This window comes from Polypterus senegalus, chromosome 5 (genome assembly GCF_016835505.1).
Source record: "Polypterus senegalus isolate Bchr_013 chromosome 5, ASM1683550v1, whole genome shotgun sequence".
NCBI lineage: Eukaryota > Metazoa > Chordata > Cladistia > Polypteriformes > Polypteridae > Polypterus > Polypterus senegalus.
This window is the reverse complement of record NC_053158.1, coordinates 175,234,014-175,261,885: the sequence shown is the minus strand read 5'-3', so window position 1 is coordinate 175,261,885 and position 27,872 is coordinate 175,234,014. Positions and strand designations below refer to the sequence as shown.

General features: G+C 36.4%; 1 protein-coding gene across 3 annotated transcripts in view; it reads left to right on the top strand.

Moving 5' to 3' along the window:
* scn5lab (sodium channel, voltage gated, type V-like, alpha b) overlaps positions 1-27,872 on the top strand; it is a 719,364-nt gene that overhangs the window by 623,164 nt on the left and 68,328 nt on the right. For all 3 annotated transcript variants that reach the window (XM_039753644.1, XM_039753645.1, XM_039753646.1), the window contains exon 20: positions 766-939. In XM_039753644.1, coding sequence (XP_039609578.1) covers positions 766-939 — 174 coding nt within the window. The remainder of the gene's footprint in view (positions 1-765; positions 940-27,872) is intronic.

Here is a 27,872-nt window from a genome sequence, read left to right as displayed (position 1 = left end):
GTGGTAAATTACCAATCAAACAGTCTGATTCTTGCTTTTAATTACTATCGCTTAATAAAACTTTAAAATTGTTTTTTCTTGTTTTTTATTTTTATTATTCCCTTTCTGAAAAGACTGCAATGTAGTCGATCAGTAAGCAAAAAAGATAATGTCAGTTTCTATGGTGCAAACGCTGGCTGATTAATGAAACAGAAAGGGAATTTATAGAGGATACTGCACAGCATTTCAGGAGAGCTTGGAGGTTAGTGTCCATTTCTTGCTCAATCAGCTAAACCAACAGCCCATCAATCAATCAGTCATTCATCCATCCATTTCCTGAGCCCACATAATCAAGTTCAGGGTAGTAGCAAATCAATCAAACGTTGTTATATAAAGAACTCAATATGATATGGTGCTTTTCAAAGCACACATTTCAAGAATACTCACTTAGCTTGACAGTTACATGTTTAACCAACAAACCTGCATGTACTTTGCTCTTTACAAAGAGGCTCTCTTCCCAGTGTCTTCATGCTGAACTGAGATATGCAAACATGCAGCCTATTGTTTAGCTGTAAATCATTACCATTCTCATTGGGGGTGCTTTCTTTAAGTTAAAGTCTGAATGAATTGACATCACCTACCAGCCGGTAATAAGGAGTCTGTTTGGTTTCATTAACATGGTTTACAGATTTTGATTACATAACTTGGCTTACCTATATAGGTATCTTTATGAGTATATTCTAATGTTTTCCATTGGTTGTCTTGTTCGTCTGCTCTTTTAACCAGGCATTCGAGGACATCTACATCGAGCAAAGGAAGTTTATTAAAATGGTCTTGGAATATGCTGATAAGGTCTTCACCTATGTGTTTGTTCTTGAAATGATACTGAAATGGATAGCATATGGCTTTAAGAAGTATTTCACCAATGCTTGGTGCTGGCTTGATTTCCTAATTGTAGATGTAAGTAATCCATTGCTTTCTTCTCTAATTTACTTTCTGTACATGCCTGGTAACTTACTCAGCTCACAAATTCAAGTTAAGTTGAAGAAACATTTCTCTTGTGTGTAACATTGTTTTGTGATTGGCTCTATGTGCTTCTAAAACTGTCTTAAGTGATTCTGGCATGACAAAACAAAATATCCCATCCATCCTATTCCATTGCATTTCTGAGGTCAAAGAATATGACTTTTGCCAGAGTGGCTGCTAATAGAAAGGGAGGAAAAAGAGAGAGAGAGCACATTCTAAAAATAAAATACACAATGGATAATATGCTGGTATATTAGATACTGCTGCCTCATACCTCTGTGATCACAGGTTTAAAACCTAGCTTTGTCTCACCCTGTGGAGTTTGTGCTTTCTAACGCATGAACATGCAGATTTTCCAAAGCACCCAAGACAACAGGTCAAGGTTCAAAGCATTCACTTAGCTTCACAATTACACAATTAACTAAGGTCTTCCATCCATTCATCCATTATCCAACCCGCTATATCCTAACTACAGGGTCACGGGGATCTGCTGGAGCCAATCCCAGCCAACACAGGGCGCAAGGCAGGGCGCCAGCCCACCGCAGGGTACACACATACACACCAAGCACACTAACTAAGGTCTTCACTTACAGTATTTTAATCCACAAAAGGAGGCTGTCTTCCTTGTGTCTTCATACATGCCAGCTATTGTTTTTTTATAAATCATTATCATTGGAAGAGTTTCTACTTAAATCCCAAATGTGTTTTGTTTAGTTGATTGGTAATCCTAAATTCTTTCTGTATGGGTGAATGAGGGTCTGTGTATTAATTTTCTTTGTAATGGACTAGAGCCCTGATTCCCTCCTTCTGACCAAAGCTACCCAGGATAGACTACAGCTCCTCTGACCCTGAATTAGATTAATCCAGTGAAGAAAATTAATGAATAGACATTAAGCTTTTCAGTTAACTTTCTTTTAATAATACATTATACTGCCAGAAGTGATCATTAGATTATGTGGTTTATTAAGTGAAATTCTAGCAATAAAACAAACATACCCCCACTACTTTATTTCTATATTTACATAACAAAAAACAGCCTTATTTTTTTCTCTGTTTTATTGGGAATATATACATATTTACTGTTTTTATTTAACTTTTGGGAAAGTTCTTTTTGCTAAATATAATGTAGCAAGAACTTCATCAATATTTTATTTTATTATTGTATTATGACTTTTTTAAAAGATTTTCAGTGGAATGCAGTTCATATTTTTTGTTAATAAGTTGTCTCATTTTAAGTTTGTCACTTGTATATGTTTGAGGAAGAGGTAAGGTATGAAAAAAACAAAACAATTTCTATTTACATTAGCATAAGCAAGTTTAACAGAAGTACAATATTAACCATTATGAACTGAACTCAACCACTTCCATTTTCACCTCATTTCATTAGTGTTAATTTAATTTGTTATTTTAGACTTCAACCACATTTTGAAATGACATTGGTGTACAGTGTATACGGTAATATACGATACAAAGCAAGAATGTTTACAGTGCAAAACAAAACTTACATTGAACAATATAATAAACATGTGAGGTCAGAAAACTCAGAAAATTATTCAAAAAGAATTGAGTAATTAATATTTTTTAAATCTCTGAACCGTACAATTTCAAAATGCTGCTGCAGTTGTGGTGATAGGGTGGAGTATTCTTTTAGAAGAGCTTTTAAGTCATTACACAACCCATCTTCATTAGAGTAACACTGACAATCAGCATTCTTCTGATTCCATACTGAAACCACTTTGCATGAGTTAAGAAGATTGTAAAACTATAAATATATTGCAAAAAAATTATCAATGCAGTAAAAAAATACACAAACTCACTAAGGATTACATATTAGCAATCCTTATTATTAGTTATTGGAGCAGTATGTGCCATTGTCATCACATGCTTTTACAATGCCTTGAAAACACATCACTTTTTCTTTCAGATTTTGCCCTGCTCATCTTTGTTTTTTGTTCTTTATTTCGCCTTATACAATTTCTTGTATTAGGAATTTATTAGTTTTCGCATACCCCTTGGGGTCAGAGCGATGGATCAGCCATTGTACAGCGCCCCTGGAGCAATTACAGGTTAAGAGTCTTGCTCAAGGGCCCAGCAGAGTAGAATCTCTTTTGGCAGTGACGGGGATTCAAACCGGCAACCTTCGGGATACCAGCGCAGATCAGCCTCAGAGCCACCACTCTGCCCACTATCTTACTACCATACTTGAAAATACTGCTTGACCCTGCAGCAGTAAAGCATTCCTATGGCATGATCATACCACCATTTCATGACTGAGATGCTGTGGCCTGACCTAGTGTGTTTTATTTGACTTGCACCAGACATTTGTATTTTGCAAGGGATACACAATTTTTTTTTTTTTAATTGTAATCACTGCTAAAGCCAATCTTTTTCACTCACCTCCCTAAATTATGCAGGTAAAAATAACCATTACATTAAAAAAAAATATCATAGTTTATTATTTAATGCAACCTTACATTCACAAATTTAAGAAACTGAGATAAAAGTATGTTTTTCTTTGGGGACTTATCCACTGCTTGGCTACTTTCTTTGTCCATTGCTTTTGTCTATTGTTTTTGTTTGTCTCACTTAATAGGCTGTTCTGTCTGTTTCATAACTATGTTCATTTTTCTTTTTCTTTTTTTTAAAGCAGCCATCCAGTTAAATGTAGCCACATCCACATCCAAATCCACATACAGTGGATTCAGAAAGTATTCAGGCCCCTTCATTTTTCAGAAATTTTGTTTTGTTTTTCCCACAACAAGCAACATTCAAAACCCCACAGTAACAAAGTAAATAGAAATTTCTAAAAATGTATTAAAAATAAAAAACTGAAATATCCAAATGAGACAGGCTTTTGAACCCTTTCCTCATTTTTTTGCCAGCAATTACAGCCTTGAGTGGTCTTGGGTATGATGCAAGAAGTTTCTCACACCTAGATTTGTTTTTTTTCTGCTATTTTTCTTTACAGATCCTCTTAAGCTCTGTCAGGTTAAATTGAGATAATTGGTGGACAGCTGTAGTTAGGTCTCTCCAGAGATGTTCAATTGGGTTCAAGTCTGGGTTCTGTCTAGACAACTGAAGGACACTCCCAGAGTTGTCTATAAGCAATGTGTTGTCTTTGCATTGTGCTTAGGGTCATCGTCCTGTTGTATGGTGAACTTTTTGCCCAGTCTGAGGTCTAGAGTGCTCTGGAGAAGGTTTTCATTAAGGATATCTCTGTGATTTGCTTTGTTCAGCTTTCCTGTTTTCCAATTCAACAAAGGAAGAATAAAAAAGGGGTGCAACAAAACTAACTAATATCACCTCAGGGAGAGTGGCAAACCAAAGTTTTACAGTCTTCCAGTGTCAAAAGTGTAACCAACCTAATTACAGCTCCTGAGGGCAATTACCTAATCAGCTAATTCATTACTAAATGTATTTAAATTATTGACAAATACTTAAATTAAATTATTGACAAACATAAACAAATACACTAAACTAAAACAAAACAGTATACTATACCAACTGTTCAAAATGAGTCCAAACAAACAAGAAATGTAAAAATAGCTTCCCTAATTGTAGGCCCAGGCATAAGTTGGTAGAATAAAATATATTTGTGTAAATCTTTACTTATCTCATATCTAACAATGCAATACACTTTTCATACTTTTTGCTCCGTGTGCCAACACAGTGGCTTTGAAATTAAGCAATCAAGATGTGACTGAAATGTAAACTTGCAGTTTTAATTTAAGTCATGTTTAAAAAAAAACATTGTATGAGCCATTTAGAAAAGACAGAAATTTTTCTACATGGTCATCTCATTTTCAGGGCTCAAAAGTATTTAGACAAACTAACATAATCAGGAGTATAATGATCATTTTCAATATCTAGCTAAAAATCCTTTGCAATCAATGACCGCCTGAAGTATGGAACCCATGGTCTTCTCCAGGTTCTGGGTTTCCACCCTGCTGATGCTTTGCCAGGCCTTTACTGAAGCTGTCTTCAGGTAATAATAATAATAATAATAATAATAATAATAATAATAATAAATTTTATTTATATTGCACTTCATATTTTAGAAATCTCAAAGTGCTACAGAGTAAAAACAAAAATAATAAAACAGAAAATCTATGTATACTTTAACAAAATATCTTTCTAAAAAGATGAGTTTTTAGATTCTGTTTAAAAACATCAGTCGACAGTGGGGCTCTCAGGTAGTCAGGGAGGGCGTTCCACAGTCTCGGTGCCACAGATGAAAAAGCCCTATCACCCATACTGCGAAGCTTGGTTCTAGGGACTTGGAGAGTGTTAGTGTGTACAGAGCGGAAAGTGCGTGAGGAGGTATGAGGGGTAAAGAGTTCCTGTAAGTAAAGGGGGGCATGTCCATAGATGCACTGATGGGTGAGGAGAATGACATTGAACTCAATTCTGAGTGGAACATGGAGCCAGTGAAGGGTTTTCAGGATTGGGGTGATATGGTCATGCTTTCGCACCCTCATCAGGATCCTGGCAGCGCAATTCTGAATATACTGGAGTCTCTGAATACTCTTGCCAGGAATCCCGATAAGGAGTGCATTACAGTAATCCAGCCTGGAGGAGACAAAGGCATGGACGAGCTTCTCTGCATCTTCCAGGGTAAGAGTTGGTCAGAGTTTAGCGATATTCTTGAGGTGGTAGAAGGAAAACTTACAGAGGTGTTTGATGTGGGCGTCAAAGGTGAGTTGAGGGTCCATTTTAACACCCAAATTGGTGACAGATGTGGAAAGGGGAATGTTTTGGCCAGCGAAAGTGATACTGGTGATAGTAGAAGAGCAGAGATGGTGTGATGTGCCAACTAAGATGGCTTCTATTTTGGATCTGTTTAGCTGAAGAAAACTGAACCTCATCCACGGCTCTATCTCCTTCAGGCAGGTAGTCAATGTAGATATTGGCAGAAGAGCAGTAGAGGAGGTGGGGGTAGTCCTGAGGTAAAGCTGAGTGTCATCAGCATAGCAGTGAAAAGATAAACCATGTCTGCTAATGACATTTCCAAGAGGAAGCATGTAGATGGTAAAAAGGATGGGGCCTAGCACAGAGCCCTGTGGGACACCACAGGTGACGTTGTGAGTATGACATTTTGCGCTGCCCAGGGCGACATGCTCAGTTCTGCCGGTCAGGTAAGATGTGAACCAATTGTGAACATTTCCAGAAAGTCCAATGGTGTATTTCAGGTGGTGAAGGAGAATGTTGTGGTCGATTGTGTCAAAAGCAGCTGTCAGGTCAAGGAGGAGGAGTAAAGAAGGGGAACCAGTATCTGCTGTTATCAGAAGATCATTGGTGACCCTGACCAGGGCTGTTTCGGTGCTATGGCCAGGGCGGAAACCAGACTGAAACTTTTCAAACAGATTATTCAGTTTGAGGTGATCATGAAGTTGTGTTGCAACTATTTTTCCAGAACTTTAGAGAGAAATGGAAGATTGAGAGAACTTCAGAATCCAGGGTGGGTTTTTTCAGTAGGGGTCTGATGACAGCAGTTTTTAGCGAAGAAGGAATATGGCCAGTCAAAAGGGACTGGTTTATGATCCTGGTGATAAGTGGAGAGATGGCAGAGACGTTGGCACTCAGCAAGGCTGAGGGAAAAGGGTCCAGGGAACTGGTAGACAGTTTCATTTTCCTGATGACGTCCTCCACCTCTTCCCGTGTGGCAACAGAAAAGGAGCAAAGGGGCTGGACAGTCTCAGACAGTACGTTGACAGTTGGGGCAGCAGGATATCCATGGTGGAGAGGTGTAAGTGGATGTTATCAACTTTTTGTTTGAAGAAATTGATGTGCATATTGCACCTCTCATCGGTGGCCTCAGAGTGGGCAGGTGAAGGAGGTTTGAGAAGGTGATTTATAGTTGAAAAATGTTTTTTGGGGTTCCTGGAACTGTTGCTGATGATGGTGGAATAGAACCTGGACTGTGCAACCTTCAGAGCTTCTGCATACGCCCTCTTGTGTTCCCTGTAAGCCTGTTTGTGGACAGTCAGCCCAGAGGCCTTGAACCACCGCTCAAGGACACGCCCAGCCATCTTCATTTTTCGTAGTTCGCAGGTGTACCAAGGTGCTGAGCACGAGAATGAGACGGACCTGGATGTTAAGGGGGCGTGGAAGTCCAGGAGACTGCTCAGGGACTGGTTGTAAAAGTCCACAAGGTCAGCAACAGAGAGGGAGCTGGTAGGGTCAGAGGAGAGAAGTTTAAGGTCCAGGGCCAAGGCATCCACATTGTTCTTCAGATTTCTGAAATGGATCTGTCGTTTTAGTTTGGTATGGGGGGAAAGAAAGGGCAGCTCCTTTGACACTACTTTGTGGTCTGAAATACCAAGTTCATATACCTGTAGGTTACTGATTAAGGCAGAATTTGAAATGACCAGGTCAAGTGTGTGACCCCTGGAATGTGTGGGGACATCAACATGTTGTTGTAGATTGAGAGAATCCAGTAGCTCAAGGAAATCAGCAATGAGATAACCTGTGGGATTGTCAACATGAATATTTATATCTCCTAGAATTATGATGTTGACAGAGGTAGCACAGAGTGTTGTGAGAAGATCAGTCATTTCCGAGATGAAGGCAGAGTTGGGTTTTGGAGGTCGGTAGATAAGGAGAACAGTCATGGGAAAAGGAGGCTTACATTTAAATGCAAGGCACTCGCAGGAAGATGTTGCAGGTATCAAGATATGGGACAACCCCAAATCCTGACGTTGGATGATAGCTAAGCCACAACCACGCCCAGTGCTGCGAGCTGCTTCCAAGTAACTGTAGCCAGGAGGACAGGCTTCATTTAGGGCAGAGTAAACCTCTGACTGGTGCCATGTTTCTGTCAGACACATGAAGTCAAGTCCTTTCTCCCTGATGTGATCTTCAATCAGTGTGGCTTTATTGCAGATGGATTGAGAGTTAAACAGATTTGACTAATGACTGTGAGGTAAATCTCTGTGCTGGTCGCAAAACATTAAAATCCACTCCACGCAGCTTAGAATCGACTCCACAAAATAAATCCAGGCGGGTATGTGAGAATCTTTCGGTGTTTCTCTCAATAGCTCTGGTGTTTCCCTTGCTGGAGTGCAGAGATCTCACGATACTTTCAGAGTTGATAGTAGTTGGAACGACGGTGCTCTGATGATACGTCAAACATGCGACAGGTGACCAGAAAGATGGAATATTGGGAGCAGAGCACTTTGGCTGGTTATGGAAGATGAACTTTCAACCAGAGCCTCTATGAGTGTGTCAAGGATGGCAAAGGAGTCAAAGTTCTTTAATGATGGGGATGTTAATTTCAGGAGTGGTTGCAGGATTAAGTCGGCGGACTTGTGAGCTGGAATAACTGAGCGCCATTCTGACCGAAGTAGAAGGGAAAGATGCTATCCAGACAGCGCCGTAAAATCCAAAGCAGACAATAAAACAGAAAATCCGGGCATCAGGTGAGTAGACAGCAAAAACTTGATAAAATCCGTAAAATCCACGGCAGACGGTAAAACAGTATATCTGGGTAACAAGTGAGTAGTCAGCTAAAACTTAATAAAACTTGGTAAAATCTGTAAAAACCCACGGCAGACGATGAAACAGTACAAAAAAAAAGTACGAAACTTTCTAACTAAAAACTAAACTAAAAGTAAAATAATAAATTAGTAATATAAAACTCATAAAACTCAGAGGGAGAAGCGGCAAACATTCAACGCCAGCATCCTCTCCACTCACTTCCAAGGTGCAGCTTGTTCGTTAAACTTTCTGCCTGCAGATTTGTCTTCAGCAACTAAAATGCATGTACAATTGGGTTGAGGTCAGTTGGTTGACTTGGCCATTGAAGAGTGTTCCACTTATTTGCCTTGAAAAGAACTTTTGCTGTTTGCTGTCACATTATGTTTTGGCGCATTTTTCATCTGTACTGTGACATGCTCACCTATTAGTTTTGCAGCCTTTGTCAGAAATTCAGCAGATAGTACAGCCCGGAACACTTCAGAAATTATCCTTCTACTTTTGTTAGTAGTCATATCATCAATAAACCTCAGTGACCCACTCATATTGCCAGTCAAGTATGACCATGCCATAACGCTGCCTCCACTATGTTTCACAGATGATGTGCTATGCTGCAGATAATGAGCCTTTCCATACTCTCTAACCAACATTCTTCTAAATATTGATCTTAGTTTCATTTATCCAAAGAAAACTGTTCCAAAACTGGACTGTTTTTAAAAAAATATTTTCTGGTAAAGTCTTATCTGTCCTTTATGCTTAAGAATTACCAATGTTTTGCACCTTGTTGTAAACCCTCTGTATACTTTTGTGAAGCCTTCACCTGATTGCAGAATTTGGCAATGATAGGTCTACCTCCCAGAAAGAGTTCTTGGTTTAACTAGATGTAATGAATTGGTTTTTCTTCACCAAGGAAAGAATTCTGTGATCGTCCAGCACAATTGCCTTCTATGGATGCCTAAGTCTTCTGGTTTTGCTGAGTTCACCAGTGCATTCCTTTTCTTTAAGAATGTTACGGATGTTTGATTTGACACTTCTTGTGTTTCTGCTGTCCCTTAGATTCTCTTTGTTTTGCATTGTCTGCCTAATAAAGGCCTGTTTTTTCTTACTCTTTGGACCTCATGTTGAGAGTTCACAGAGATAGTTTCCAAATACAAACTACACAATTGGAATCAACTCCAGACCTTTTACCTGCTTAATAGTTAATAAAATAATGAGAATCCTGCTCACAAATGGCTATGGAACAGCTTGTCAGTCAATTGTCCAAATACCCTTGAGCCTCTGATAATGTGGAAACCATGTATAAAAATGGCTATCATTCCTAAACAGCTCATACGATATTTCTATTAAACCCTGTGTGTTAATGCTGAAAGTAAACACTTCAATCATGTAATTATTTCTTCAATTCAAATCCATTATGATGGGATATAGAGCCAATATTATGCAAAATAGTGTGACTGTCCAAATACTTATGGACCTAACTGTAACTATGTGCAATGTTACCCCATCTAGCATTACTCCAAATGAAGCCATTAAAGGATAAAGAGTAATTGTGAATTCAGCATTATCAAAGAAATATGCAAATGTAGGGATAATCCTAAAACATACAACCAGGCAAGGCCAGTGACTAATGAAATAACTTGCAGTTAGGGTTCTGCCCTGACAGATTTTACATTTTTTAATAAAAAAAAGTTTGCAATTTGCAATTTTAAGCTGAATTACACCATGCTTTGAATATATATATATATATATATATATATATCTTTTATTGAGTTTATTAAAAGCATGTAATGTTAAGTCAAACTTAACAAAACTAAATTCAATTCAACCCCCACCCATGAGAAAGAGAGGAAGGCCAACAGACCGAGTAAATGTTTTGAGAGTAGTAAAGAGGGAAATATGTCCTTTTCCCCAATATGAATGTTTATTCTAAAATGTTATTGATTAGATCCTGCCAGATCCTCTAAGTAAGAATGCGATTTTTTTCAATTTCAAATAGTATATAACATCAATTACCCACTAACTTAAAGGGGTGGGTTAGGATTCTTCCAGTTCAGCAAGACAAGTCTATAAGCTAATAGTGAAGTAAAGGCAGTTACATTTTGTTTGTCCTTCTTCACTTCAAGCCCATCTGGGAGCCCACCAAGCACAGCTATTAATGGTTTAGGAGGGATTATGACACCAAGGCTGTCTGATAGGTATTTAAAATTTTTGTCCTTATTGATGTTAATTTGGTACACGTCCAAAACATGTGGCCTAGTGAGGCTGGATCTTGATTGCAACATTCACAGGTTGGATCTTGCCCTGGAAACATTTTGGACAATTTTATACAATATAGATGTGCTCAATAAAAGATTTTAAGTTGAATAATTAAATGCTTTGTGCATATGGAGCTAGAGTGAATTCTGTGCATGGCTGCCTTCCACTCCTTTTCTGAAATGTTGTGTGAGAGATCTTTTTCCCACTGTACTCTGGGATCTTTAGAATGAAGGGACTTTAAAATGGTTTTATATATTATAGAAATGCTGTAAATAATATTTGCCAAACAGTAATAAAATTGGGTCATGCTACCTTCTGATTTAGGTCATTGTAGGGTCGCATGAATATTTTGAAGTTATGATTGAATCAAATTTCTTTAAAAAAATGCTTGTTAACACATATGGGAATGTTTTGAAATTGAAACAGAATTTTGTTGAAAAGGAACTTTATATTTACTTGTGATATTTACGCCTAGGTATTTAAACTGATCTGCAATAATAAAAGGGAAGGTGTCCAATCTAATGATGTATGCTAGAGAATTCACTGGAAAAAGTATACTTTTGTTCAAATTAATTTTGAATTCAGATATCTTTTGAAAGTCTGGTAGTGCAGTTAGGGCTGCAGGCACAGGATTTAGTGGGTGTGATATATATAGTACCATATCATCTGCATATAGTGATATTTTCTAACACGTATTTTAGAAAAGTGTATGTTGCAAATAATTTCATTCCATTCCTTGTCAAAGACATTGAGTGGTTAGGCCCTTTTCCCATCAAGTAAACCACACTAATGATTAACAGAATTACATATTTTATGCTATATGCCTTATAAGATGTGATTATTCAGTCTTTCTAAAAAAATAGAATGAATGTTATTTTCTGAAGTCAGTCCTTATAGGCTAAGGTGCATAACTTAATGAAAAAACAAGACAGCTTTGTGCTAGATCAATATATCCTGTTTTCCAGTACATTTTAGTAATTAGTATCGTTTTATAGAAGGAATGACAAGAAGCAGTTTTTTCCTTATTTTTTCATAGTTCTAGCACACCTAGCAGAAATATTGAAAGGGAGGCAAATGCATGTATTATACATATAGATGTTATTCTATACATTTCCACAAACGTGTGTTGTGCACCATAAAAATTAGTTCATAAAATTGGGAAAAGATATCAATTTACTTCATCGTTACTAAAAAAGGTACTGTGGAATTCTATATTTTTGCATGCAACATATGTTTGTGAAGGTTTGGATGCCAAATGATTTCCAAGAAATAATTACTGTGTTGGTAGTAGAAAGCTAGAATATACCATTTGAAAATAGAGCACTGGAACACCAAGAATAGAATTTCTTATTACATGGGCTCAGAATTTTAAGTGAATGATGCAAAACTGGATTTTTACTAAATTGATTAAAGATAGTGTTGATTGGAGCACAGATCAAAGTATGTGGAGAGGAGGTTTCTTCCATATTCTTAAAGTGTGAATACTTAAAGCCTAAAAATGAAATTGGAATGGTGCGCAAAGCTTGGCAGAACACAGAATACTTTTTGAAGACACTGTATATTACATACAGTTGCAGCTTCACTATTTTTGATGTAATAATGTTAGTATGTTGTAAGAGTACAGGAATTTTTTTTTCTCCTAGGAAAATGTTATTCTAAGTAATCTAGAAAGCAAACCATTTAAAAAAGCAGTCAAGCATATATTTTTTTACTCTGAAATAGCCATTATCCAATTTGCAAATCACCACAGCATAGATGCTATAACAGGAAACACAGAAACAGAGCAATAACTTGAGGACCACAAGTGTGGAGGCCTGTAAGCAATTTATATAATCACAAATGACGCAGGGTTGCTGTGACAACATCTTTGTTAGGCACATTCAGCATTGCCATATATTTTATAGAATGCAATCTGATAACATTGTGGAATTATAAAAAAGATGATAGCCGAGAGGTTGAGCAATCAGAATATTTAAGAGATTCAAATTAAGTGGATAAATTCATAGCAAAACTGCAATTGTGTAGAGTATTTTGTAAGTTTATTACTCAAATGTAATTAGTATATATGCTTTATTTAAAATAATATATACTGTATATATATTTATACAAATAAATAAATACCCAGTGTATTTACTGTCCTCCTTACTTGAAAGGCAAATGAAAGAATTTCAGCTTTTGATAAAGTAAACTTTAACTGAAGTGCTTACTTTTTTGGAAAAAATGATAAAGATGATATTTCTCACAATAATTTTCAATGTGTCTTATAAATGATACAAGAGTCACTTTCTTTTTTTCTGTTTTTCTCGATTTGCTTTATTCTTTTACATGCAAGTAAGTACTCATGCACGTGTGCAGACACACACACACACACAAACATACACTATGTTCTACCTAAACAAAGAAAATTGCAGATTTACCGTAAAGGGATCAGGGGATTTATATCAAAGTGAGCCTCTGAATAAGGAGAGCACACTACTGTCACGCATCAGCCTTAAAAAATGAGGAAGCAAATTTTTAGAGGACCACTCAAGTTTAATGAAATGCTTTCCTGGCGTTTTTCCATGTTTCACCACTACTCCACCAAGTTCTACATTCTCTAGTGAGGAATTATTTCTGTTCTTATTTTTGTTCCCATTTCCATCCTACTTTTTAAGTTTGCCTTTCATGTTCATTTTTAATTTGCAGTTCAATTTTAAGTTTGTGTCTTCATCTTAATTTTTAGTTTGTATTTTCAATTTTTTTTTTGTTTATGCTTTGCCCTTTGGGGCTATCGTACTAATCTATAGTATATGTTGCCTTTAAAAATTGTGAGAAATGTTTTCATTTTAATTATTTCAAATATGTCAGAACTGCATTTTGCACCAGTTCACAACACTTTGACCCTCTATGCATCAAAACAGCGCATGCACATTTTGAAATTACATGTCAGTGATTTATATTGGCATTCATTTCATATCATACTGTTAATATATTTGTCATTTTGTAAAATGTTATTAATTTCTGGAATGTTATTATGGTGTCAGTCACAGGTACAATGTCTAGTAAATGTGTCTTAAAGAAGGGCAGGTATCTTTTAGCTTACAGGACACAGTTCTGTAACTGCCAAAATATTTAGAGTAGAAATGGGTGTGCGATAAGTTAAACTATGGTGGTGAAGATTTATACATGTGTATCATTTTAAGCCTTATTTTTTGTGTTTTATTGAGATTAAGGTAATCTTTTTAATTTTTTTACATTTTTTCAAAAATAATATCTATTTACTGTATTTATTATCTTGCCCATTGCTCCAAGATGTTCTATATTGTGAAGCATGTACCACAATAACTATTGTATGTAAGTTATGTGTATCTGCTTGTGCTGAGTAAGGATATATATATTGGAGAGAGGGTGGAAGAAATGTGCCTTACCTTTTGAGACATTATTTAATTCATTCCCTATGACATTAACCATTCCATAGCAAAGTTAAACAAGTTTAAAATTAACAAATTGATTTTACATAGCCAAAAACCTCCACAGAGACAAGCCAGGTACTTCAGAAATCAAAGAGAAAGGCAGAAAACATTTTCAAATCAAACCTTTATTATATATTTTTAAACTGTCTTATCTGTATGACCAAGAAATTCAGAATGGCTAAACAAAACGCATGATCAGACAAAAAGAGATTCTTTTTGACAAAAGCTGTAATGCAGTTAGTAGATGAAATTTTTATCCAGATTAGTTAAGATCACACTATGACCGCTTTGGCCACTACAAACATGTAGCTGTGTCTTTTCCAGGCTCCCGAAATCGAGCAGCTACAGAGTTGGCAAAGTAGGAGACACCGTGAATCAAACGTGTAACTAAAGAAATGTGTCTGTCTAATTAAGTTCATTATAAAATGGTTTAGTGAAAATTTAAAAGGGAAGAAATCACAAAAATTCAGAAAAAAGTTATTACACACACATAATAAACACTTTTTCATTAAAGTCTTAGCTTTCTTGTGTTAAACTTCAGTTACTTTCTATATGTAAAAGTTGTGATATTTCTCAATGGCAAACTTGCATAGGCTTCACTTAGTATATTCAGTAAGTTCTGTATGTACTATACATATGGTTTGAAACTGTTTGCCCTCAGTACCTTACCAACAGCAAGGCAGATCATAAACTGAAATTGTCTATAGTCAGAATAACAAGAAATAAGTAGGATATTCCATTTTCATTTTAGATTGTGGGGCTATTATAGATCCTCCCAAAGACTATGCACTAATATATAGGAAAACATTTTAACATAACCTAACTGGCTGTTACAAGACATTTACACATGCTGATGGCACCTTCCTATCAGCCCCAGCACACTCCTGCCAACTGATGGAAATTGCAGTCCTTGAATTGGTGCTGGTTTTTGGGTTGTCCCCTTTCTATTATAATCCTATTCCCCGATATAATATATGGCCTATATTTTATGCTGAACCAATTTCAACACTCATGCAAAATTTCATGAAAATTTGTCCAGTCATTTTTGCATGACTAGTGAACAATCACGCATACTTCCAAACAGCTTAGTATGAGTATTTTATTTATATGGATACATACTGTATATCTGAACCAACATATATTTAAACAGATGGATATACAGTATTTGAATCAACATATAATGTATAACTAAATTTGTGTATTTGAATATATTTATTATTCTGTTAGGATATTTTGTTTAATTACGTTTATTCAATGCCAGTCTTGCTTTTCTTTCAGAAAGCATATCACTTTAATGATATCACTTTGCACAAAACATGATATTAGAAATAACTTATTTTTCCAGTGTCATTTGCTTGATTTATCACAGATAATTTTTCTTTCATCAACTTTGTGTAAAGCGATATTTCTGATTCCCTGAGGTGATTTACTAGTATTAACAACCTGTTATTCATTACCAGATGTTCAATGGCAATGACTAAAGGCAATAAACTGTCATGTAGTAATGAGAAAATTGTGTATACAGTATATATATTGTGTTTAAACTCCCAAAACGTTCAAAGAATTCCACGTTGAATTGTCCGTTGGTTGTTTGCCAGTTCCTTGGCAGAGTCATAATCCACTGGGGTATTTACTTGCACTGTAGAACTAATTTATATGTTTTAATCTGTTATTATTAAGTGAAATCACACAATAATTATGTGACTATCCATGCTTTCTGTTATTTTAAAGTGAATTGTAATTAATGAAATTTTTGTTTGCCTGTTATATGCAACATCTAATTAAAGTTACACTATTGGCTAATTTTTTGTAAACACTAAATACAACTCAACAGTTCATTCCAGTTCTGTTGATTTTTTCAATTTTGTTTAAACACTTGAAAATATTTTCAAGAGAAGCGTATTGCTGAGATTTAAGCCTTCTCTGAATATTAAAATACTGCAGTAATATTTACTCCTTGCTATTAAGGCACTTCTGTAGCAACATTACTTTCATGCATGTAAAATTAGTCAAATTCGTTATCGGTGTGTTGCTTTAGCTTTTAACGTATAGCATTATTTAACCGTCTGTGTCATGTATGAGCCACCAAATACCATTTGTGACACGTGCCGTAAATGTGACTTGTCTTATGTACTTCATGGCTTACATTGACTAATGATCCCGGAATCTGACCATGCAGTATATTCTCAGTAGTCCACACATCGCCAGTTTCTAATGGTGTACTGTGACACCCTATTATTGAGTCCAGGGGTTAGTCCATCTATTTGTTCAATCAATACATCCTAGTACAAATCTTATACTCACATACAAGATTCAGCGAAAGAAAAGTACTAAAAAAGATTTTAAAGTTAGATTGCAGTACCTATCATACATTAGTAAAGTTGGTAATTTAAAACATTTAATTATAATGTGAAAATTAATTTTCCCTAGGGTTCTGTTGGTGGTCTATATTATCAAGCCATTTGTTGCATAACTATACCATGCTACTTTCTTTTTTCACCTTAATACGATACTGGTTTAAATTACTGAGTGTGCATACTGATTGGCTTTATCACACAAGAAACATGTGTAATTCATATGATTTAATTCACTTTTCTTTGATCTGTACTTCAGAATTTGTATTTTAAAAATAAAAATATAATACATTATGTGCAAATTAAAAATGTTAGGCTCCAAAATCTCTGCTTTACACTAATCCATTCACCCATTTTCTAACCTGCTCTATCTAACTAAGGGGCACAGGGAGTCAAATCCTGTCTCAGGAGCACTGGGTGCAAGGCAGAAAATAACCCTGGATCAAGCACATGCATCGTCACACTGTTACCCACTCATACCCATGGTTAAGATCAAGTGCATGGTTGGAAGTAACCTTGAAAAAATATCACAGATGACTTTTGATTAAATTCAGTCATTTGTGATGAGTCAATGTAGAGATGCAAATCAATCTGCTGTACACAATACCTAAATTGACACTGAATTTATCCCATGGCAGATATATACACTTAAAGATAACACAGTTAATGTTATGCATACAAAATAAAAAATATATAATTGCTTAACATTCAACTTTATTCACTTGAAATATAACACTTGAAAAAAGCGATTTTATGTTTAAGACAGCACTTTATTTCAATAATGCACAATTTACAGTATGCTGTAAATAGTTCTGTTCTAGTTCTAGTTAGCAATAGGGAGGTGGGTGGAAAATTTGTACATATAGATGTACCCAACAGTGCCTCACACTTTAAGCCCAGAGAGATAACTAGTCATAAAACAAAAACTTAATACAACCAATTTATTAATGCAACACTGGATCTGGGTTTAGTTTTTATATCAATGACAATGGGTTTTAATATAAAGACAAGGGTCTTTATATTATCTATATACATTCTGCATTCTAGTATTGGTAAGGACAAGACAGACAACAACTGGATAATTATCATTGATATGATTTATTAAAATAAAAAATGAGAATTATTACAGAACATGATCCTTCTGTCTATCTGTAATCTTTTTCATAATACTGGATTTAAGAAACATTCCATTCCTGCATGTGTCTGCTTAAACAGAAGACAAATGTTAACCAGAATCTAATAGTAATGCTTTTAATGAATACATATTTTTTAATCTATAACACATTTATTAGTGGCAAGCTACTCATTTTAGGCTCATAGAGAAGATACTGCTTAAGGCAGCACCTTTGGACATGGTACATTTAATTAATCTTTAAAATTTTCATGTATGCTCTTGCAGAGCTGGATGTATAATACATGAGTGAATTTGGCTTAAATGTGGGTAGGGACAATTAGATGATTCATTGAATGTTACATTTGCAAACCAATCCCATGCCTCATAAAGACATGACTCAAAGTAAGGGCAGTGATTTAAACAGCAAAAAGCAAAAGGGCTCTTATTAACGTTGTCTTACCAACAGTACCTGTACTTAAGATGGATAAACTGTCTATGGCTGAAAAGTCCCATAAAACAAACCCAGTAAAATGTCCACTGTAAATGTTCGTGCAACGAACACATGGTTTAAAAAGCAAACATAAACTGTTGCAAAGGAAAAAACGTTTTACTTTGGCATACAAAGACATCACTTTGCTAGTGCCACTGGCTGCATGTGTTGTCTCCCGCTCACTGTTACAATATAGTTGTAGTCAATGTGAGATTCATCTTATGGTTGTGAAAAGATGCAATGTAAAATTTGCATTCAAACTAAACATTGTGCTGACACACACAGTTTACTGAACTCCCAGGCTGATTAAAGAAGAGCAATAAGAAATTAAATTTCGGTTCTAGATGCAGCCAAAACGGTAAATTTACCTAACAACACTGATTGCAACTCCAGCAGAACCACAAATGAATCTCCACAGCATCCACCTTCTGGCTGCACATCTATATGAATAACCAAAGTTAATATTACTGTGTATCTGGAAATACTAAACCTGCCATACCAGAATATAGTTGCAGCATTTTAACATGTAGCATACTCCATATGTAGATTACAGTATTCTCTAAACATTATTTATCATGCCTTTTTTTGGTATTTAGTACATTGTATTAAACCCCAAAAGGAAATTGTATTTTTGCATGACTTTAGGAGGTCAGGGCACAGCATTAGCTATTGTACAGTGCCCCGGAGCAATTTTCAGGTTAAGGGCTTTGCTCAAGGGTCCAGCGGATTAGGATCCCTTCTGGCAGTAACAGGATTTGAACCGGCAGCCTTCCAGATACCAGCACAGGTCCTTACCCTCAGTGCCACCAATCCAGTCTCAATATAGTCAAAATGTCAGGAAGTTGGTACAGAACTTTCTGCCATGTGGAAATTTGACAAAGAGACCATGGGAGGGGTAGTAGGGGGTCTCCACATTAGGATATTCCATCCTGTAAGTACAATATCTTGTAAAACGTAATTAACTGCCATTCTTTGCAAACTGGCTCACTGGTTAACACTGTTACCACATAGCTCCAGTGTGTCACAGGACACCCAAAACAAGATCACTTTAAAGATTTTGGATCAATCAAAGTTTTTGGAAGAAAATACAAGGAAAATATAAAAAAGGCCATACTGATTTTGTCTGAGCTTGGACTGTCTGGACCTTTGGAATTGTAATGCAGCAGTGCTAATCACTACACCACTGTGCCTTTCACTCCTGGCATTTATAAAAGTAAATTGTTACTGCAAAGATGTTAAGGTTAATTTGATTTAGGAAGATCATTGTTTATATTTTCTTTTACGGGGTTGCTTCTGATGCATTGACAGCAACTTTTAAGTAATGTAGCTCAAAAAACAGGTAATTGGAAGGTTATGTGTCCTTTTATGTAATTGTAGGGGGGGTAGTATAGAAAACAAAACTTGGAGTAATTTATTAAAGTTTGAAGTCCAGGCATATTAATGTACTTTAATTATTTTTCTTTTCCTGGAAAAAAGTTAGAATATAAGGAAGCCAAACTAGAGTTGGCTCTTCTTTATAACAGAAGTTATTTCATAAATCGTAAAATTTATATTTGATTTGATGAGAAAAATCTCTGCCTTTCTTTGTTCAAGACCCTTTAGTATAAAATAGCCTGGAGCATGCTCAGAGATCATTCCTTTGTAATCACCAACAACAACTATATCCTCCTCCTTTCCTTTTTTCCTTCCTTTATGTTTTTATAGAGTCCCATGACTACAAGAGACAGCCTCTCTGTTTTCTTTCAAAGCCTTGCTGGGTTTGATGGACTTTCTAGAACTTTGGAGGACCTCATTGGGTATGTCTCTTTAGACATACTCCCACTTTTGAGCTATCTGAAGTTCTCAATCCCTTTCCTGGGGGCTCATGTATAAACGGCGCGTACGCACAGAAATGTTGCGTAAGAACGTTTCCCTGTTCAGATCGCGATGTATAAAACCTACACTTGGCGTAAAGCCACGCACATTTCCACGGTACCTCATACCCTGTCGTACGCAAGTTCTCCGCTCGGTTTTGCAGACTGGCAGCACCCAGCATCAAAGCAATGCTACTGTTCCTGTGTGGTTATTCTTTCTTTTCCTGACGTGGCTTTATAAATGCACTGAAATTAACCACATATTGTTTATTAGTGTAATGCATCTGAATGTAATTAACCTGTAACAATATAATGGTCCAGGGAATAGCCACAGCATTCCAAATACCATATCTGCTTTAGCGTTGTTACTCTCACTGCACCTTCTTCTTCTTCTTTCAGCAGCTCCCATTAGGGGTTGCCACAGTGGATCATCTTTTTTCATATTACTCTCACTGCACCACTCTGAGTATTTATATCACTGCATCTGAGTGGGGAATCACAGCAGCAGCTGATCAGAAAGAGAATTATCGGTATACAGCATCAAGCACATGCTACCTCAGCCACGGCAAAATGTTTCAAAGCCTTTCCTGTTCGGACCTCGCAGTTCAGAAACAGTTTCATCCCAAGAACTCTAAATGCACTCAATCAATTGCTTTTTGTAGAACTGTTTGTACTTATAAGTACAATCACCCCACTGTAAACTTGCACTACAGTTATAATATCGAACAACCTGCGCCACTTTATAAAGCGTATATTTACATATGATGATGTTATTATTTTTAAGATGAAATGCAGCAAAATATGTTGATTATATTATACAGATAAAACTTTAACTTCATTTAAATAATCTGTGTTGTTAATAATTAAACATGTGAGGACATGGTGCCACAGCGCCAGCAAGTTCGCATATTGTTCCTGCCTCGCGCAGTATATTTACTGAGGCAGGCGTGACACTGGAAGGATAGAAGGATAGAATAATTAAACATGTACTCTGAAGATATTTCAATGTTCCTTAAAAGTTTTGAAGAATTGTCGTTGTAAGCTTACAGATGGCTTAACGTCTATTACAGAGCTGATTGTGTGGCGATTGGGTATTTGGGGAAAGAAAAGTAATGACAGGAATTGGAGGTTAGTACATTTGAAAGAGACAGTACTGCTACAATAAATTATTTCATCGAAGGTCGCGCATGGCGCAGCAGCATCTTGTGTGAGACATGAACAATCACTGCGCCATTGTGTTCCCATGTTTAATAACATGCTGTCATTCCAATCATGAAAATGATATCACGTATACACCTCAGTATTTTAATTATTCAGAGCGCAGTAATATCATAAATGTGATGTATTCTGTGTCCTGTTGGAGAAAGAGAAAGAACGGAAGCACGTAGTGATTCACACACATAGAGCACATTGAAGATCAAATACAAAACAAAGCATTTAACATGCTACTTTAGTTACGATGGTATTTGAGAAACTAGTAAATTAAATGATTTTAAGATGAAGTTTATGATGTTCTACTTTAATGACAAAATAAACTACTTGATTAAAGTGGAAATTTTGAGATTAAAGTTGACATTTCGTGCTTTTTTACCACTGTGTGCCCATTTTTTTTGTCTGTACCCTAATAAGCTTTCATATGACACTCAAATGGTGGGTTATGACTCGCCTTTTCACGGCAATTTTGATATGTGACTTCTTTTTTATTTTGGCACTGTGTGACTTTGTGAACTTGAGCTCCAACATGCTATATCACTCGATCAACGTTCTTTTGTTGATTATACCACTGTTTAAATCAACAAATAGTATGTTTTTCCTTTTCCTCTACTTGGCATTCGCTGAAATTCTTATATTTTCCCCCATGCTTTTCCCATTGTCTTTTCACAGAACGCTGAGCTTAAGAGCTATTTACATTGATTTGCATATTCAAAGAGGTGTAATTCTAGGAGGAGTTGGGGCGGGACAGCACACACGTGCACGAGCATTACTTTTCACGCTGACTGGGATTTATGTAGCGGAAGAACGCGGAAGTTGGCGAACGCACAGATTCTTGCATCTGAATTTTTCTGTGCATAAGCTTACGTGCTTACGTCATGTTATAGTGCAAATTCTACGCATGGCGTTATGCATGAGGCCCCCTGTCATTTTGCCTATGCTTGCAACTCATTTTAAATGAGAAGACAAAACTAAAATGTCAATATACATATACTGAATGGAAGTTTGTGGTTGTTTGAGTGAATTAAACACATTTTGGAAGAAATCCTTAGACATTTTGTGTTTCATACTTTTATCTGTGTTTTTTATTTGTTTTGTTTATATTGTTCCTTATTTAAATTTATACAATGAAAATTAGACATTAATTTGTTTCTCGGTGATGAAAACAGCACAATCAGTATGATATTGAATAATTTTAAATTTATTAATTTATCAGTTGTTACTTTTATTTTTATAAAACATTGAGTTTTATCTTGCACTGCCATGTTGGCCAATGTACAAGTAGCTGTATCTACCTGTTCTAGCCATCCCAATATCTTTCCTGCACTTTTATGTGGTACTTGCACAGCTCTTTATATATCTAATAGGGATTTACCCTGCTATGTAAAAAACTGTTTTCCTGCTTGATTGCTCTGTATAGATTTATGTGGATATCTGTACCCTAAAATGGGCCGACACCAGGTCCAATATGTTGATATAACAAAAAGAGACAAAACGTGAAACTACTTATGGTACAGGATATGAAAAATTAATCACTATAATACAGCCAGCAAAAAATATTATTGTCGATTATTTACAGATGCAAAGTTTTCTGTGTAAGGCACATCAGGCCTTCGGAGAAACAAAATCTGTCTGGACCCCTATTGAACTTCAAGAAATGATATTAACATACCCAAGCTATTATTTGTCTATTTATATATGTATGTATATATGTGGATGGATTTACTTTATTGTCATTCAAACCAAACAACAAGGAGTGCGCAGCTGAACAAAATTGCATTTCTCCCAGCTCAATGTATGAACACAAACATAAAGACAAGTGCACGTTACACAACAACAAATAGAAAATAATAGACAGCAAACAGACAGAATCTTATATATAAACGTCTACGCGTGGAAGTGTGTGTGTCTGTCTGTCTGGCCCGGAAGTGCAAGGCTACAGCATGAAGCTCAAAAAGCCAGCGAGGCAGCCCCAAGTTAACGAGTCGGAAGAAGAACAAAATACAAGGCTACAGCATGAAGCTTAAAGAAAGCGACTCCATCACCAAAGTTAAAGCGCCGAAAACAGACAAACGAGAGAGAAACTCACTTAGCCGCTGATCGACAAGGTGGGCGAGCATGTCCGCAAAATAAAACCACTGACTCTGCATGTCAATTTTCTGATGATTTCAATAGTTTTTAGGAGTCTGGGCTTTTTACAGCACGGGCCTACACAGCTAGTATATGTATGTTTTAATAGACACATAGGTGAATAGTTGTAATGTGTTCAAGTGACAGAAACATTAACATAAATTTACTCTCATCGTCCATTGCAGAAAGTGAAGGCACTATGGTGCTTTCTTGACAAGGGAGTTGCTGTTTGTAGTCCATGTCATGTCATCCGTGATGTGCACGCCAAGGAATTTTGTGCTTCTTCCTGACTCCATGGTGTTGCCATTGATTGTAAGTGGAGTATGTGCCATGTGTTTCCTCCTGAAATCAACAATGATCTCCTTTGTGTTGTTGTAATTCAGTGACAGGTTGTTGTTGTCACACCAGACAACAAGTTAGTTCACTTCCTCTCTGTAGGCCGATTCATCATTGTTACTGATGAGGTTGTGTCATATGCAAATTTGATAATATGATTTGTCTTACAACAGTCGTAAGTAATCAAAGTGAACAACAGAGGGCTGATAACAAAGTCCTGGGGGACCCCAGTGTTCATGGTGATGGTTTTAGAGATATTTTTTCCAGCATGTATGGTCTGGGGTCTGTCTGTGAGAAAGTCCAATATCCAAAGTCCAGTATTGCGTAATAAGGTGTTGATGCCTAATTGGTCAGGTTTTCTTACCAAGTGCTAGGGGTTAACTGTATTAAAAGTGGCGCTAAAGTCAAAAAAGAGCACCTGCACATAACTGTTCTTATTCTTTAGATGGGCCATGGTCAGATGGAGTGTTGCCAAAATGGCATCATTGGTGAGCAGTTAGGGTGGTAAGCAAACTGAAGTGGATTGAACATTGCAGGAAGTCTGGAAGTTATACAGTGTAGTCCTTAGGCAGTATTTTAGATCATTTCATCAGTATGGTGGTGAGTGCTATAGGGTGTATGGTGGGCAGGCAGAATCTTTACCCAGCCAGCACACCCTGAGTGTGGACAACTGGGAGAGAGAGTATTTTCAGGACAATTTCTCCCCCAGGCCAACAGAGGGCTGCTCCCTTGATTTTCAGTTGGGCCAGGGGGCGCATGGACTTTTTCAGGTCCTTATTTTTCCACACTTCCACCACACCCAGAAGTGTGGCTGGAAGACACTCGTTAAGCACCTGGAGTCCTTCCAGGTGCCTTATAAAAAGGGGCCACTCCCCACCATTCAATGGACAGAGTCAGGAAGAAGACGACAAAGGCTGAGGAGGAGTGGAGGGAGAAGGACTGACGGCAAGAAGTGACTGTGTGTTGCGGTGTTGGAGTTTTGTGCACTTAATAACTGTAAATAACTCTGAGTGTTGTGTTGAACTTGTGTCCTGCCTGTCTGTGTCGGTGGTTAGGGCGGCTGTACATGCCCGAGTTTCACAAGTGATAGTCATTAAGTGTTGATGCTGGTGGTGACTTCTTTGGTAATGGTATGATAGTAGTTGCCTTGAAGCTAGGAGGTACGACACTTTGCCTATGGGGGTATTATAAATGTCTGTATGACCGTGCATCGTTTGATCAGCATATTCCCTGAGTACACACTGCGGTATATTGTCAGGACCAACAGCTTTCCGTTGTTTGACTCTGCGGAGTGTCCTCTGAAAATCAACTGGGTTAAGACACAGTGCTTCATTGTTCAGGCAGGGAGGGGCTTTCATTGTTGTTGTGTTGTTCTTTTCTTCAAACCGGCTGAAGTAAGTATTAAGTGTATTGAGGAAATTAATATTGTCATCACAGAGTGGTGGAGGAAAATATACATAAAATACATTTGAGTGATTAGAAATTACAAAGTTTACAAGCAGTGCAGAAAATTGAAAATGATGTTAATTATGTTCTTATGAATGGCTTCTTTCAGGCTTTTTCACATTTGTTTATTTAAAATTAGTTTTATTTTAAAAGTAAATGGGCAAACTTTATTTCATATAGCTTGTTTCAATCACAATGCACAGGGAAATAATCGGTATGATGTGCCTGGTCATAGGTAGGAAATGGATTAACAGTATGGTATAGTCAGTGTCACTACAGCAGGCATTTACAATAAAATAAACACAAGTAAAGCCGACCCCATATGTAAAAGGTTAAACATTTTCAGGGTCATGTGAATATTAACACTTATGGAGCAACATGAAAAGTTCTAAATGACAAGAAATTACTATTTTCATTTCCAGATATTTTATTTCAAACTACTATATGCATTTGCTCTTTTGTCTGATTTGCATTTTCTAAACATCTTAATTCCACAACTAAATACATTTACTATCAGCCTTGGAGATTAGATTTCTATGGAAACAATTTTGTGGTGGAAGGCTTCACTTCAGCATGATGAGTAGAAAGAGACCAAGAGGCTCCTAAGTAATAATTAAGCATTACCACAATATTCTATATTGTATTTTTTTCATAATGAGTTTTTGGTATGTTTTCAGGGATAAAGATGCAAGCCTAATAAAGAAAAATAGTAATCATCAGAAAGCAGAGTTCCCCACTTTACATATTATTTATGTGTTGGCCTCCTAGTGCCTCTAGACTACTCAGTATCTTAAAAATTAAGATACCTAGATCTGTGGCCTTGAAAGAAAAAAGGGAGTTTTAAACTGCTGTTCTTTTTTGCCTAGAGCCCATTATTTAAACAGAATTCATCCACTGTTTCAATTTCATACTCTACTGATATACAGTAAAATAGTTCTAGAGGAGATGTCTCATGCAGTTGAAGGAATCATAATGTAGTCAGTAATTCTTTTTTTTTTTTTTTCAAAACTTTTTTTTTGTGGGGGTGGTATGGGGTATTTTGCCAGTTCTGATTTCCAAACACAAATATAAAAAAAATCCATCAATGAAAAAGAGAATGACCTTGTTCTATTACTAATTAAGTTTAAAAACATTATTGAATAAAGGGCACTCAGGTGCCCTTAATGCAATATTAGGATTTGGTCATTGAGCATTTAATATTGAAAATTGGCAATAAAAGAGGAAGTCAGAAAATAGGCAAATAATTTCCACTGAAAGATACATATTATGTAACATAACATTCTCAAACCTATCTAATCCAGTTCAGGGCTGTAAAGGGTCAGAGCCTGTCCAGGTAGCATTGGCACAGGGTGTGAAACGGTCCATTGCATGGTTCACTCATGTACACCCACATTCATAAACATACCAAGCCATTTTGGAATTGCCAGTCAACCTTTTCACCATGTCTCTGGGGATGTGAAAATAATGAAACACAAGGAAAAGATTCCACATAAACAATAACAAGACATGAGATATGAACCCAGGATGCTGATTCAATTAAGCAGTACTATCCATTGTCTCACCATTCTGGCCCATAACACATAATGCATAAACAAAAATGAAAAAATACTTGCTATGGCAAGAGATTCAATTTTCATCATGAAATGGATAACTATTTCCTTTAGAAAAAATAGGTTAAACTTAAAATGCTCTTCTGTAATTTTTGTTTAGGGCTTTGCCAAAAGATCGATTGAGTCACATTTGAGTCAATTATTTCAAAACATAAACAGAAAAAGTTCCAAACAGTAATGCTTTTCTCATAAACTGCTAAAACTCCAACTACAATTGACCATACACTCAATGCATTAACATAATAATATGCTTGCATCCTCTTAACAGAAATGACTGAAATGACAATATCTGTCCCAAAAGAGAAAATGTTTCAAGACAGTAATGTTTTTCTCATTAATTGACAAAACTCCAACTACATACACTCTAAGATTAACCATCCTAGCAAGTTCCTGCTTGGACCCTCTTAACCAACAGGACTGAAATTACCATATCTGTCATTTTCCAAATTTGAATAGCACATATTGAACTGTGAATGACTGAATGACCTTATTGCATCTGATTGGCATAAACACTGTATAGAATGGTCTACTGGTACAGAGAAATAAGTTTAACATTTCTTGTTTTGTCTTCAATATATGAAAATACTAATAACAAAGTTTATTTGGGTGGTAGGGATAAGTCGAAGTCTTACAGACTGCTACTTTAAATGTAAGTTTGGGTGAGGGAACCAATAATTCCTTCAGCTGTTAGAAGAAAAACATCTGTATTTTTGGGTGATCCTGCTCTTTCATATTTGAAAGCTGTTGATGAATAAAAAAACTCACATCTGCACCTGACCATGGAGCTGGGAATCGAGAATCAAGCAGAAATGTGGAAAATTGGAGTTGAAGGTAAGAGCAGAGCACACTGTTGGTTCATTTAAGGTTGCACAGTTTCAAGAAAACACATATCAGTTTTAAATGCTCATTGAATTGGTGTAATTTTCTCCAGATTTTACCAATCACATTTGTGTTAATGTGGATGATGTAAAATCTCCCCCTTGGCTGGGTATTGTAAATATGGTTGGTCAGTTTATTGCCTCCTAAAGTTTCTGCACAATTCTAATGGTGTACAACTTCATTTAATCCGTACAGATTTCACTTGTTTGCCTCACGGCTTCCATTCTCAGATATGACCAAATTGGCACGATGAAAGTTCTCA